This window comes from Spea bombifrons, chromosome 1 (assembly GCF_027358695.1).
Source record: "Spea bombifrons isolate aSpeBom1 chromosome 1, aSpeBom1.2.pri, whole genome shotgun sequence".
In the NCBI taxonomy this organism is placed as follows: Eukaryota; Metazoa; Chordata; class Amphibia; order Anura; family Pelobatidae; genus Spea; species Spea bombifrons.
This window is the reverse complement of record NC_071087.1, coordinates 84,986,804-85,003,344: the sequence shown is the minus strand read 5'-3', so window position 1 is coordinate 85,003,344 and position 16,541 is coordinate 84,986,804. Positions and strand designations below refer to the sequence as shown.

The following is a 16,541-nucleotide window of genomic DNA, read 5'->3' as shown; positions in this document are numbered from 1 at the left end:
GTTGGAAGGTAGCGCATGATTACACATTCCTTATGTATCATCCAGCACCGTTACAAGCGATCGGTAAGTTGGGAGTCACCGATGCCGGTAGTCAAAAGACGTATGTCCTTATGAGCTTTTTTTAGGACGTACTGGTACGTCCGTTTGGTTTGGTATTGAAGGGGTTAAAGCACAATACCACTACTACAGCTGATAAAGTATTCTTAAACATCGGTTCTGTTCTTTTTATAAATCCGTGTGCCTTTGGACCCGCCGATACGTCCATAATAAGGTAAGGATATACTTACTGGTACATCCAGCCTTTTATTTTGTTGCAGCGGTAGAGACATGAACCTGCTCCTGCATGGGAGATTAGGCTGTCTAATGATAACCTTGACTGTCCTCTGTCAGCAGACGCCTGAAGACCACTATAATATAAATGCCCGATCACACGTTCAGACATTCCCCTGTCGTATGGACTTCAGAGGAGAGAAGAGGTGCAAGAGCTGGGATCTCCGATTGCTCTTCCAACTGGCTGGCCATATAACTTGCGATGAGCAATGGAAAGACCACAGTGTGATCAGTGCAGGGGAGATCGGAGGGAAGAGAGTCCCCTCTCTCTTCTAAGAAATGAAAAAAGTATTTAAAACATTTGAAATAAAAATAAAAGTAGTTTCACTTTTTTCACGCATGCACCAGCTTCATGACTCTCCACCCTGTGTACTAAAACCTGTGCCAATATGCCGTAGAACCTAAATAATAACCAGGGAGGAGGGACACTTGCAGAAAACATAAAATATGCTGGCTTTTAATGCGTCCAGAAAGCCATTACATTCACACAAATGTAAAAAAATTAATTAATAAAACCTTGTTTTCCCTTTGTTTAAATTTAATTCCGTAGTTCCAGAGCTGAAGTCATGGACACAGCATAATGAGTATTTCTCCTCTCCATTTCAAAGCTGTAGACCTAACAGTGTTTTTAAAAAAATAATTTTACTATATTAAAGTTCTAAGCATGCACTGTTACGCTATATAAAGTTTTTGACCAGTTGTAACGAAAAAAAAACATTTTTATTAAGCACCGCAGTGATTGTATCTGCATGGATGTTAACAGTATGAGCAACTAAGGAAAATACATGATGTCATATTTTTCATGTAAATAGTTCTAAAAACACCACCCCAATTGTAGCTTAAAGTTAATTTGAGACATGTCACATAGTGGTGTTCTATCATGTAGTGAGATACAACCTGACACACGAGTCTTGTGTGGTGAAATCAAAGATTACATCATCTACTGCAACTATAGGTCCAGCATCGGATATCCTCTATATGAGTTGTTCCCATCTATGGTTCTTAAAGCATTTAGTTGAGTTTTTCACCTTAGAACAGGCAGTTTCATCAGTCCCTCAGTCATACTAACAGACCTGACTAATTACCTTCTCTGTGTAGATTACCAAGAGATCTACCTATGTCTAGTGGTAGAGCAACATGGAGAAGCTGGACCCAGCATTATTGGGGCCTGAGGACACTAGCCGGCAACACTAGTCTCTAGTTTTTATACAGTATAGTTTATCCGAAACGTGAGAGTGCATCACTGTTCTCGTTACCTAAACCAAAGGATGCAATCCGGAAACGGGTTTACAGAATCAAAACCCCAAAACAGATTGAAATCACAATTTACCTACCCCTGGTAAAGAGGAGAAGGTTATAAGTCAAGAAAGCCCTTGAGAATTAGATCCACAGAATTTGAGGGCGCTCTATGAATATAATGTATGTAAATGTTATTCGATTTTTTGTTACAGCAATTTTGTATAGTTTTAGATTTACAAAACGGCTAAGTTTCAGTAAGGTGATAACATTTACTTAGAAATATTGTATGTAAATGTAGATACATAGGAGGTGATAACACCAGTGTCACTAACAGGTTATTTGTTATTTATTTTTGTATTCATAGCTGGAGTCAACGATTGAGCCAGTGCGTGCCATTTAGTAGACAAATGATGGCTTTATCTGTAGACATACAGCCTAGCCTATGGTTTTTGACTAGTTCTTCTTAGTATGTGGTTCACCATTTTTCACCTTGGGAAATCTTCCGAGTGTATAAAATTCCTCATTGGGTCTCAGGTCTGTCAAGTGTGCCACACGATTAGCCATAGCAAAAAAGGCTGTAATCATGGCGATGTCCCAAGCATCTTCACGGTCAAATCCATGCTTTTCCAATTTGGCAAAGTGATCTTCGGTGATGTTCTCTGGCTTGGCAACTGCTAAAGCGAACTGTATCATAGCACGTTCTCGGTCACTGAGTTCTGCAAGATCACAGTTAATAATAACCTGGAAGTACAGACAAAGCATAAAGAGTACTTTTCTGTTAAAACTTCATAGCTCAACCAGTTTCAAGCGTTCCAGCGTCAGGCAGATTTATTGAGACAAATAAAACGTTTCAACCTCACAATGAGGTCTTTTTCATTATGTTTTAGTATAGAACACGTTATACCATTTGGGATCATATTCCTGGGTACATACATTGTTATTTATGTATTTCATACCATTTCATACCACACAAAATACCGTATTTGCTCGATTATAGGACTATGCCCCTCGTCTTATATTCAAACAGAGGTCTGATCACAAGACTAAGATCCAGATCTCCCGTAGTCCTGCAGAGGACCTGGATCCTCTTAAAGCATTAAGATGGACGTCGGCACAATGTGTGCATACAACATCCGTTGCTGCCGGCACTTCTGCCAGGGCTTCTATGATGGAGCACCGGCGTGACATGACCTGCTGGTGCTCCACCATAGAAGTACCGGCCAGCAGCAGCCAAGGTTGTATCGTGCAGACATTCACCGCCTGCCAGAGAAGATGATGCCCCGCAGTGCTTCAGGGGACCTAGATCCTCCTTTCTGGCAGCCTGTGAACGTCTCCGTGATGTGCGCAGACAACCTCCGCTGCTACCGGACACGTCCGTTGGGACGGAGCACTGGTGTGACGTGACCTTCCGTTACTCAGTCATAGAAGTCTTGGGTAGCAGTGGAGCTTGTCTGCGTGCATCTCCCCCACTTGACACCAGGGAGTCTGAGGCCCGGGGGACAAGTCTGGGGATGCATCTGTAAGTCGGGGGGGGGCATATAGGGGGTATAAGCCAAAAAAGGGGGCAGATTGGCAAATAGGATGGAATAAGGCATATATGGCGGGCAGAATGGCAAGTTGTGGGTCAGATGTGCATAACTGGGGGGGCAGGTTGGCAAATATAAGGAAATAAAGAAAATGCATTTGTATTAAACATGTGAATTAATATTTAATAGTAAAACGTTTTTCCTATAGTCTTATATTCAGGTTCTTTCTTTTTTCTAAAATTAATTTTCAAAGTTGGGGGGTGTCGTCTTATAATCAAGCAAATATGGTAAGTACAAAAAATATTGCCAAATAAAAATGCCAATATTTTGCCTAGATATATGAGGCAACACACACACACACACTTATACATACAAACAAACAAAAAAAAAAATCAAAAATGCTTTTGTCCTTAGAATTCAAGGTTTGAAATCATGCTAGTGTTTCTGTATGTTTACCTGGTCTGCCAGGGTTGTTTTCTTGGAGTATACTCTGTGCAGAGCACCATGAGCAGTCACACAATAAGGGCACCTGTTGCTGGCACTGGTTGCTACAATAACAAGCTCTTTGTCTGCTTTTGATAGATTTCCTGCAAAATAAAACACATTGTTATTTAGATGATATCATTTATCAGTGTTAGACCCTCCACAATGGCAGTTTCTCTTAAAATTGCTGATGATTGAATTAGCACAGATCCTGATCCACATGCGCTCATTGGAGGAGGTCCTGAAAAGAGCGGTTCATCAATGAGAAATACTGCAGTAAGTATTGGTACACCCAACATCACAACGCAAGGTGGGCCCGGTACAGACTGTTGGGGTATCTGATGGTATCCCCGTTGCAAATCACACATAGCATGAACAGGAAAGCAGAGCACTTTGGGACCAGGTCAATCACAGTGAAAAGATGCGGAAACGTTTCTCCCTCTTAAAAAGTAAAAATAAATGATGATGACATCACATATACCCTTTCGCTACCACCATCATAAGAGTATTAAAAGTGGTGTATTATGTTGTTTGCCCTTTTAGCTCATCCAATAGATAATAAGACACAGGCATTACTGTACTCATCCGCGCATCGGGCAGATATTCACCGGCTGCCCCCGCTAGACACCAGGGAGTCTGAACCACGGGGGACACGGCTAGGGATGCATTGAGAAGTTTGGGGGCAGAGTGGCATATAGAGGTATAAGGCATATCTGGGGGGCAGAGTAGGAAGCCAGATGTGCATAACTGGGGGGGGGCATGTTGTCAAATAAAAAGAAAATAAAAACAAGAAATGCATTTTTCTCAGTCATAGTTTTTATTAGATATGAAAAATAGTTTACATGTGAATTAATATTTACTGGTAAAAAACTTTTTTCCTATGGAGTAGTCTTATAGTCAGGCCTTTTCTTCAAAATTAATATTCAAAATTGTGGGGGGGGGGCATCTTATAATCGTCCAAATATGGTGGGTTGCTGTTATCAATTTTTGCCCAGCTTTTAAATTTTAGCTATAATAAATATAGCGGCCTATGTCTAACAAAAGGATTGCTTTGTGTGTAAAAAGTGAAACATAAACATAACAAAATGTCTGAAAACGATGCAAGACAATCTGTGCCCTTAAAGGGACACTCCAGTGTGCGGCTGTCCATTTAAGGGGTTGGGGGGACATCATCAGATGTGATTTCAGGTATCAAGCAGAAGATTTACACCCAAGAGGGAGTGGGTTGAGAAGGACAAAAAAAAGGTATGTGTTAATTGTTTGGGCTGACGATTAAAATCCCACATAGCAATGCACACTACACAGTAACAAACCATAGCATGCCTCTTTACACAACAGCAATTACCTTTAACAAAAACACAGTCAGCACCTTCACCTAAAATCACTGTAGTTTTGAAGTCCATAAATGAATTGGGTTGGAGAACATGTTTACCTGTTTCTTTATTCATCAGGGTATCATAATACGCAAAAAAGGCTCTGAACTCTTGTGGTCGGTGTGCCAAGGCTCGAAAAACGTTGGGCAAAAATCCACCCTGCAAGGAATAAAATGGGTTATAGTTTTTCTTTTTTCTTCTTAATCCCAAGGGACTAATCTGTTAATACTTGGTTAACAAGGGACTGGGGCTGCCCTGGCTTTACTTACCACTGAGCCAGAAGATACCAGTCTACAACCTTAACTAGGAAAACCTATATAGTTTTGTGTCAGTTAAGCTATTAAGTTATCTGGTTTAGGGTGACCTGTGTATCATCATACCTGGGAACTCTACAGAAACCCTGCTTCAGGCCAGTTTCTTATTTGTCGCGGCAGAAGAGCAGTGTTTGACCACACTCATGTCCAGTCTACTCCTGCGCAGTCATCCCCCAATAAAGGACCCTGTCCCTCATTGAAGACACTCTCCCATATGAGGAAGAGCTCCAGAAGCTCCCACGTATGTACAGCCCATAACAAGATAAAGGGATTTATTTAATAAAGGGAGAGTTGGCACAGTACACAATATAATGCAGGGTAAGCACATATAAGAAGGGGTTAAATCCAATAATCTAAAGAAACAAAACCTAGGTAAAAAATATATTTTTTTGACCACTAATGTGGCATCGTTCTATAACCCCTGGTCAACCAGATTTGGGGGCTACAATTCCTATCACCCTCATCGTAATTCTGGTTGAAGTTGATGGAAGTTGCATCAAAAAGCAGCAATGGCAAAAAAAAAACACTTGTTCATTTTTCATGCCATATCAGTAGCAATGGGAAGAGCGTAGTATTCACTCACCTTTCTTTCTACTTCTTCCATGAGCTCCACAATGTCGTACGGCAGATCCTTTTTATACGGTACAGGGTATCGGCTTATAGGCCTGCTTGAGTCATTAGACTGCGTGCTATAGCGGTATCCCCCTCCTGTTAGAGCCCAGGATGGTCGCAATGCGCCATATGATGCACTTAAAGTCTAAAATATTAGAAAACATGGATTATTTGTAATTAATAATTTAAAACCATAATAATAATCCTCTAAGCAGATGTAGAATGTTCAAGGCTGTAAGTCACCAATTCACCATCATCTCCAACAAGACCGGGAAGAAAAGAAAATCTGAAAAAATCTTTAGTGGTGACAAATTGTGCCTCTACGGTCTGCAATTTTTGAAAGAGATGTTGAAGGCCTCATGATTTCAAATTTGTTTTTATAACTGCTAAGTTACAACATTTTTAATGTACACACTTTAATATTTTTTCCCTTGGGTAGCGTGAAGCAGCGCTCTACAGACATTATCTCATGCCCTATTCGGTAACATGACATATACCGTACTCACGATCCTTCTTGCGTGCTTACAGGAGAAGGCAAGTAGCTTTTGGACCATGAGACAAGCCTAGCAATATAAACGCGACTAGAAACACACTTAGGAGACGGTAATAACAGGAATCTAGTCCTTATTTGTATTTCATAACCTCAGAAAGCCTTTATAACAGCAAATCCAGTATAACATTTACAGTGCGATTATCACCACCGTAACAAACGCACGTATAGCCAGCAAGGAAGACTCGATACTTTGTGAATGAACGTCTCTAGGTTAAGATTACGTTCTTGCACGTCTCTCACGCTATGTGCCAGATAGTGACGTCACGACTGGGCACTCGTAGTCCTGATTTGACCCAGTGACGACATCTCAGTACTAGGTGCTGATGCCAACCTTGAGGAGTCCGACTCTAAAGAGAATCAAACCCTCTACAGGGGGCATGGCGGATGCAGTTCAGGGGTCTTCAGACAAGGTGACAGAATGTCGCATCACTAAATGCGGTAGGGTCTTTTATGAAAAGAGTGCATTATCTGCTAAAGTGCGCACATAAGAGTTTTATTTCAAAGTAGAGCTTTTCTGCAATACTAATGCATACAGGCAGGTATTAAAATATATAGGCAGATCCTAGATATACTTACGTATATACATACAAATTGAACTAACATTGTAAGCTTAGCTCACCACCTAATGTATCGGTTTGTCTTAGTCTGTCAATTCTCGTCTTGTCATACCCCTTGAATATATGTATTGTAAGAAGCGCTGCGTAAATTGTTGGCGCTATATAAATAAATGATAATAGTAAAAATAACATACCTATAAAAGAGTTGTACGGAATAGTACTGGAACATTATGGTTCCCGTATGATGAAAAATGCTAAAAATACGCAAATAATGACCCAAAAAACATACTTTATTTGTATATTATGGTTTAAAGATATATATAGGCTTAATAGAAAACGGATTATGGCAACTTTTCGGCATAATAAGTGTGCAGTATCATGAAGCTCATATATTCCCTTTTGCACACAAAACAACTACAGGAACTTTATAGGCGCTTGTTAGTTTGTTATATACATAATATTATAGACTAAACATCTCAACTGTAATAGACACGGTCTCCTGAAACTCAGTTTCAACACCTAACATGTTGCGTCTCTCAGAATTCAACTTTCTTATTAACCAATAGAACTACAAAACACATAAAAATGCAGCATTTAATTAAATAAATCTATATATATATTATAGAATATGCCACCCATGATAATTCATAACTGGGGCAAATAAACTGTCTTTACCGTTTTTTTTGTATTTTCTTACTATTTGTATACTGATTAAAAAGCTTTTAGCACTGTTCCTCTACTATGTTTTGATTATTATAACCTTAGGGTTGAGCAGGTTCTATTATATGGGAATAATCTTCATACTTTATAATGATAATTTATAAATGTGCTGACCTTAAGAAACATTAACCCATTAATGGTCTGTCACAAAGTTTCTGTGTTGGTGACTTGCCCAGGCGTTGACCGAAAAGTTTGCTGGTGGGCTACCTACAGCTCCACCTGCCATACAGGAGCTTCATTAATGGTGTCCAGAGAAGGCTTTAAATCGATTGCGAGTCTCATTTGGGTTAAAATGCAGTCCTTGGTAAGCTACATAGCCATAAAAAATGAGACAGGACTCTCCAAACTTGGGGTACCTTGACATAATGGTGGGATATGAAACATATGGCCACTTAGTGTGACGGAATCCCCAATAGTTATACCTCAGATAGGTGTTTTTTTGAATGGTATTCATTGGCTGAATTCATGCTTTCTTGAATTACTATTGTAGCGGCGTACCGGGAATCTGAACCTGTATGCCTTTGATGCCTTTGGGGTTGTGCGCTCCCCTAGTTTGTATTTTTGGATTATTAGAACCCCTGCATGTATTCCTCATGTAGCCTACACAGCCTATAGCTCAGTTATAATGCTGACTCTGCAGCCAGCAGGTGCTGTGTTCTGAATGTACACTCTAATTCCATCTATTAAATGTTTACACAGGTTAACCAGGACACCCAAAAGTTATACTCAGCCCAGGGGGGTGCAGTTATTCATTAAGCAAAGCACCTATGGAAAGGTATTGCATTGAACAATAATGGAAGGATATTTACATCTGTCAGAGGCTGAGGCGTTTTACTCTAACACACAAAGAAAGTCACACGAGCAACTGCATTTAACAGCAGGAGAACCCTCTGCTTGCAAAGGATCACGGGAACAAGTCCCACAGCATAATGGTGTACTTACAGGAGAGAGGCAACTTCTGCCTATTCGCAATAGCCCTGTAAGGATTCTCATTGCGGGATGATCCAAGCAGGCTCCCGTAGGTCTGCGTTCACACAGCCGAATAGTGTTTCCTAGTTCAGGGTTATGAGCAAAACCTCCTATCTGTTTCGCAAAGGCCCGCCTTCCAATGCACACACCCATATACACACCCTCCAACGGAGGTTTGTGATTGGCTCTGCCTCACAAGTGCGATTTTCCATTGCATTTAATGACACAGGATAGTGCTATGATCTGCTACTGTCTATGCCTGTGCACTCGTTATGGCAGCTAAGCTCTGAAAGAATGTTTCTTTTTATTCCCCCTAAAATGCTAGATTAGACATGTGTTTGACAGAAAACATATATTTTTATATCTAAGCTAAGTCCAAAAAAATGATTGGCATTCTTACAATATATATATACACATACATAATACCTAGAACCTTATGTAGTTGCCACTTATACATTGACAGCTGATCTACTTTGGAAATGGCTCCTCCCATATCCTATAGGTAGTGTAAATTATAGCATGCCCTTATAGCACTTGTTTTTATGTCACACAACACTACACCCCTGTATTGGTCATGTGATCAGACGTGACAGTATTGCCTGGCAGACAGAATGTAAATCCCAAGCAATCCTGACTTGTGGCTCTTTATTGATGTTCATATTTAATACCTATTTGACTCACTTGACGCACTAGTACGCTAAATTCAAGTTGTGCATTAGCAAGAAAGCCTCTTCTGCTCGTGGAACTCCTTACTTTATGTAGCCTTTAGATCAATTGTTTGGGTTCTGCTGCATATAAAATGTTTTTAAATTGAACGCTGATTCCACCTCCCAAAGCCAAAAAAGATAGTTTCTGACAGGTCACTTGGTATCCACCAACACTCTAAAAAGACACCATTTCTTTAGAAATCATAATCATATAAACTAGCAATTATTATTATTATTATTTATTTTTATACAGCGCCATCAAATTCCATAGTGCTGTACAATGGACATAACATGTAGTATTTAGCATAACAATTTGACTTACAGAAACAACTGGTTATTTCGGATAAAAGAAATCTAAAAAAGTGAGAAAAATTATTAGTTTCACAATTATAAACTATACATAGTGCCAGTGCAAATAGGTACATATATATTTATGTATCACTGTTTCCAAGCTAGATTTTTTTTTATGTGATATACTGGGAGTTAGACCGCCAATACGGTAGAAGCCAGAAAAACCAAAAGTGCAGAATAATAGTATATATATTTTATATATCCCACTTTAAATACAAAGTGCACCATGACGCCCAGCATGACTTAGAATCCACACCAATGCTCTTCCTTATGGTGTGCAGGGAGGATGGGCTTCTGGATCATATTGTTTGAAGGAGGGGCTGGTGTGTGCAGGAAGGAGAGGGGTTGCTGCATCGTGATGTATGCAGTGAGGGGACAGGATGAGTGGGGAGAAGAGAGGCTACTGGATGGCGAGAGAGGCTGCTGCATTGTATTGTGTGCAGTGAGGAGAGGGGCTGCCAGATAGTTGGAACTATATATATACTATGTACACCTGACCATCATACCTATATGAGCTTATTGGAAATGCCATTTCAAAACCATGGGCATTAATATGGACTTGGTCCCTCTTTTGCAGCTATAACAACATTTACTCTTCTTGGAAGGCTTTCCACAAGATTTTGGAGCATGTCTATGGGAATTTGTGCCCATTCAGGCACAAAATAATTTGTGAGGCACTGATGCATTCCAATGTATCCCAAATGTGTTCAGTGGGGTTGAGGTCATGGCTCTGTGCAGGTCACTGAAGTTCCTCCATACCAAGCTCATCTGGCCATGTCTTTATGAATCTGGCATTGGGGCACAGTCATGCTGGAACAGTAAAGGAACTGTTTCCACAAAGTAGGGAGCGTACAGTTCTCTAATATGTCTTTGTATGCTGTAGCATTAACATTACTAACTAAGGCGCCTAGCCCAAACTCTAAAAAACAGCCCCAGACCGAGTGCATTCTAGGTTCTGCTGACATCCTCCAAATCCAGATTCATCTATCAGACTTCCAGATCTGTGATTCATCACTCCAGAGAACACGTTTTACCCCGCTCCAGTCAACGTATTGTGCATAGTGATTTCTGCATGTATGCAGCTGCTTTACCATGGAAACCCATTTCATGAAGCACCAAATGCATAGTGCTTGTGTGATTGTTTCTTCCAGAGGGGGTTTGGAACTCTGTAATGAGCGAAGCTTCAGAGGACAGGCACTTTTTGTTTGCTACACGCTGTAGAACTCAGTAGACCATGCAGACTCACAGGTCGTGGTCTACCACTTCATGGCTGAGCTGTTAGTAAACCAAGACGCTTCCACTTATAATAGCATTTACAGTGGACCAGGGCAGATCTAGCAGGGCAGAAATTTCACAAACTCACTTGTTGCAAAGGTTGCATCTTACGACACTGCCACAGAACTTTTCAGTACCACCCATTCTACTGCCAATGTTTGTCTATGGAGATGGCTGCCTATGTGCTCGATTTTATACACGTGTTAGCAATGGGGATGGCTGAAACACCTAAACTCAATAATTAGGAGGGGTGTCCACATACTTTTGGTCATGTAGTATAAATTATACTGGTAGGGGTAGTAAATCTACTGACAATTGAGGGCAGATGTTTGTTGTCCTTCATCAAAACATTTCTTACAATAAGACAACTTTTTGTGGTGCAGGCCATAAGGTTTTAGCAATATGTCATATATGCTGCTGAGCTTCATTGGGAAGCCACCTATAAAATGCCCTTTGCCTCTTACCCCATTCTATAAGCTCTCAAAAGTAGCAACTTAATTGTCACTTGAATGCAAATTCTTGCCGTACCTTATATTTCTCACTTTATGTGCGATGTCTGCTTTCACAATAAAGGAAAACCAGTCAGAACATGATCTCTCTGTATGATTAAGGCGTTAGGTGCATTTCACCACTGTGAACAATATGCTCTTTATCTACTATTTGGGAATAATCTTCATCTTCATACTTGGAAAATTTATAAATTTGCTGACTTTGGGAAACATTAAACCATTAATGGTCTGTCACAAACTTTTATTTGTTGGGGTCTTCCAGGCCTTGACTGGCCTACTGAGATTCTGAAAGGTTTGCTGGTGGGCTACCTATAGCTGATGGTGTCCAGTGAAGGCTTTAAATTGCTTGAGAGTCTCATTTGGATTGAAATGAAATGCAGTCGCATTGATTCAGCTCCTTAGTAAGCAAAATAGCTGTGAAGAATTAGATAGTACTCATAGTGTACAGTAATTTGATATAATGGCGGGCTAAGCAATATATGGCCATAATTATAATTTAGGCTAGTTATTTTGTTTGTACGTGATAGAGCAGGGTCGGGAAGGTATATGTATTACCATTATTGTTTCATTAGAGGTTTGGATTAGCATGTCTGGAAGTATGTCACATTTTGGGTGAAATTTGTGTGTGAAAGGTGTGTACGTTCTCATGTGAGTTGCATCAGTGCTGTCATTGCAGCATAAGCCTTCAAAAGAACGGGCTTATTTTGTGTATATGACTAGATTATGCAACACTCCCTTTTAATTATTTTTTTCTTTTTAATGAATTTAATCATTCACTTATACTTAGGTTCTACATTTTTCAAAGGTAGAAGCAACAAGACCTCATAGATTGAGAAATGAATTGATTAAGTATTACACAAATCAAACATGTTACATTCAGAAAACAAAAAACAAAACCTGACACATCAAATCCAATAACCTCCCCTTGACAGTATGAAAATCAGAAAAGTGATTACTTCATCAATATAGTAAGCAGGTTATAAGTATCCTTGTACGTGAACCCCAATATCAATACACACAGCATCCGCACCACCATATCTGGGTACTTCTGAGCTCCGGCTATCCGTAGCCCACCCTTGCGGGATGCAGCCAGGACTGCCCGCTGACATCGTGGGAAACACCACCATGGAAATAGGAGTGTCAAGACCTCGCTCCATGAACCCAGAGGATTCGAGTATTGCCCCGGAGAACCGGAGAGTTCCCAGGTATGCATACCACCCGGTCACTAGCAACCAGGACTTATAAGAGTGGGGATAATAAAGTGTGTGTGTGTGGGGGGTTCGTTTTAAGGACAGATAAGGCTTTCTTAGACATAATACTTAACCCTTTTTTACTGTTTAAATTGCAATAAAAGATGTTAAAATGAAAAAAAATATGTTTTTTATTGTTCTTATTTCTTTATTTTCAGGGACACAGTATCTCTCTCTCTCATCACTTGCTCTCTGACACTAGATCAAAGTGTGCCAGTAAGACAGAGGGAGGAATTGATATCCATTGCATGTGATGGATTTTCACAGTGATCACATGAATAAGTTAAAAAATAATGTTTTTTTGTGGTCTGCCTAACTCATAAGGAAACCAGGATCAATTTGGGGGTGGATGGCTGGGGACTGCGACAAGACCCTGGGCTTGACAAATCCTCTATTCAATTGCTGGGACTGCAGTCCTAGCAATCCTCCTAGAGGCATCCTGGAACACCCTCATCCAAAATGCATTGGGTTTAGGGGCCTGATTGAGAGGCCAGTGATGAATATCAGAGGCCTGTCATTTTTACCACCCATCGCAGGTGGGCAGTTAGGTGGCCATTAGTTTTCATCACATTGCTTATATACTCTGTAAATCAACCATATGCATACTTCCCAACTTCTACCAAGCTCTACTCCCTGGCGGGACTCGGTGCTTGCGAGGCAGCCCTACTATGCATGTGCTAAATTCTGCGCATGCACAAAATGCATTCTGTATTAAATCAGGATTGCAGTCCCGAATCCTGCTGTCTCGCTGAGTTCTACATCTGTCCCAAAAAGCAAAACAGAGGTAATGCTTGGCGGGCTACAGTGGCAAAAATCAGGCATGCATATGGCACATGTAAGAAAGGTTGGGCTACTTAGAGCACTTGCCTATGTAGTTAAATGTTGCCAGAAATACTGTATATGCAATTTTGTAACCACAGTAGATATTTTTGGAACATTCAGAACAGTAAAGAACATTCAGGTTATTTTCTTAAAAGGATTGAATCAAACATGAAACAAGGTGGATCTAGTATTGCACCCTCTCTAACACTCTTCATTCCTCTTGTATCTGTATGTCAATTGCTGTATTGTACTTGTCGTTATCTGTAAAATTGTCATCTTGTACAGCGCTGCGGAATCTGTTGGCGCTTTATAAATAAAGTTTAATAATAATATTAATTACTTGTTAAGTAAATGTATGTTGGCTATATATATCTTTAAAGCATGAATGAGACATGCTAGCAGTACCTCCAGCAGAGTCTGCCCTCTAATAATTTATTTCTAATTTTTATATTGACATGTCTGAGGTTGAATTCACATGTATGCAGTTTACTAAAAAATAAAAACCTGTTGTAGCTCAAAACTGCTGCATGTAGAGATGCTTGTACCGACATTTTAGAATTGGGGCTATCAAATAATTTGGTGGATAACCCACAAATGTGACTTTTGTAAAAGCCGTCTTGAAAACGGTTGAAAGAAACCTTATGCTACATATAACTGAACAATGCTATGGAATTTGATGGCGCTATATAAAACAATAAATAATAATAATAATAATAATGCAACCCTTATTACATGTACTGTTTAAAAAACTGAAATTCCATAGACAAACCACTAGAGGTCCTGCAAACAAAGTAGACAATTTTACTATATTGCTATATATATATATATAAGAATTTTTTGCATTAGAGCATAAGAATAAGATTTATGTTTCCACCCCCAACAAGGCCTTGTTAGCCAGATGTTGTTATTATCTTTCTTGGCACAGAGAGCAAGGGGTTTCACCATTTTATTCCCAAGGAGAAACCACATGAGAAACCATTAGTGGATCTTCTAGTTCATTTCTATTAGAAAAGAATGTAAAACATAGGGGCGTTTAATTCCGAGCTGTAGGCGCCATGTGGAATCTCCAGGCAATCAGAACACAAAACACTGTTCAATAAATTCTAGAGCTACAACCGTAGCAAATGGTAATAAAAATGATTTAGCTAGGTGTCCAATCGATATTAGGACTTGTCATGTTTGGCTTTTCAGGGGGCATTACTTAAGGGACGTTTTGTGTTAAACTTTTAAATCAGAATACAATATCCACATAATCATTAAACTGAAAATTAAACTCTGGAACTGCCTACTTTCCTCCTAGATATGCATCTACTCCAGTTATTTTACTTTAGATTTTATTATGAGAGCATTAGCAGATTATGTGGCTCTATTACTAGGGACATAGAAAATAGCAATAAGACCATATTCACAAAATACAGTTTGACAATAAGACAAACTGGTGCAAAAGGAGAGAGCCTGGTTCTTGTGAGCTTACAATCTATTAGGAGGCTGAGGTGGAGTGAGACAGGAGAGGAGGGACTCCTTGGGGAGGATTATTTAATTGTAGCAAGGGTGAGTCAGTGACATGGAGATCTTAAAGATGAATGTTTGCAATTCAACATATAAAAATACATAAAACACTTACTTGCCAGCTCTCCTGCTGAAAGGTATCTTGCCAAAGTAATTTGCCAAGTCCAGAGAACTTGTTCATTCAATAAAATGAGTTGACATTCACTAAGGTTTATGGAACAGAACTTGAAACATTAGTAAAGGATATTATATATCATCTGTCTTTATATACAGTGGCAAGAAAAAGTAAGGGAACCCTTTGGAATTACCTAGTTTTCTGCATTAATTATTCATAAAACGTGAGTCACAAGCATATCGGGGAAATTCTGGGCTCCACTACCCTGGGCCTAGCCTTGTGGGACGCAGCTGACACTGGGGCGGTGCCACTGCTGTGGGGGTGTTGTCACTAATGTCAGTGGGTGTGCAGTGCCCTTTTTAAGCTATATGTAGTGCCATATGATCCAGAACAATTCAATCTTATTTTTATCGGTTCACAAAACATTCTCCCACTAGCATTGTGGAGTGGCAAAGTGCTCTTTGGCAAACTTCAGGCAAACAGTGATGTTAAATTCGAAAGCAGCTGCTTCCTCTGTGGTGTCCTGCCATCGACTGCATCCCTGTTCAATATTTTGCATATGGTAGACTCATGAACAGATATGTTAACTAGCTCCAGTGATTCATTCAAGCTTTCATCTGTTACTGTAGGGTTTTTTTACCTCATCGAAAAACCCACATTTTGTTCTTGGCTGGGTGCCCACTTCTAGAGAGAGTAGGCACCTTACCAAATTGTCTCTATTTATAAACAATTAATCTAACTGTGGACTAATGAATATGCAAGCTCTTTCAGAAAGCAGCTCTAAAACACACCTCCAATCCAATTTCATTGATTGGACTCCAGGTTTGCTAACTCCTGACTCCAATTAGCTATTGTTGAAGTGATTAGCTTAGGGGCTTTTTCCAACACACACTGTGAATGTTTGAAAGATATATTCAATATGGACAAGAACAATACAATAATGTGTGTGTTGTTGGTTAACACAGATTGTGTTTGTTCATTTTTGTAACTTAGATGAAGAGCATTTTGTATTTTAAGACAAATTTATACATAAATGCTGGTAATTCCAAAGGGTTCACTTACGTTTTCTTGCCATTATAACACCTAATTGGATTTATAGGTTTCCCTGTCTGCTATGGTTACATGAAATGTATTCATAAAGAAGGACTATGCATGCCCAATATATTTCATCTGAAGTGCATGGAAATAAAATAATCCACACATACAGGTTGCTGCGGAATTAATGAGCACAAAGCAGAATGAAAGAAAACTGTTTAAATACTGCCAATTCATACTATGAAAACGATTTAACCAGGCTGGAGAGTGTTTAAAGAGGGAACATATATTT

General features: G+C 39.7%; 1 protein-coding gene across 1 annotated transcript; it reads right to left on the bottom strand.

Annotated features, from left to right (window-relative positions):
- Positions 1-965: 965 nt before the first annotated feature.
- On the bottom strand, positions 966-8,769 carry LOC128494105 (uncharacterized). Its single transcript, XM_053465787.1, has 5 exons — positions 8,650-8,769; positions 5,849-6,022; positions 5,011-5,110; positions 3,552-3,682; positions 966-2,310 (listed from the first exon to the last, which is right to left on the bottom strand). Exons 1-5 carry the CDS (start codon positions 8,698-8,700, stop codon positions 2,023-2,025), a joined length of 744 nt encoding a protein of 247 aa, XP_053321762.1. The 5' UTR covers positions 8,701-8,769; the 3' UTR covers positions 966-2,022.
- Between the last annotated feature and the right edge of the window lie 7,772 nt (positions 8,770-16,541).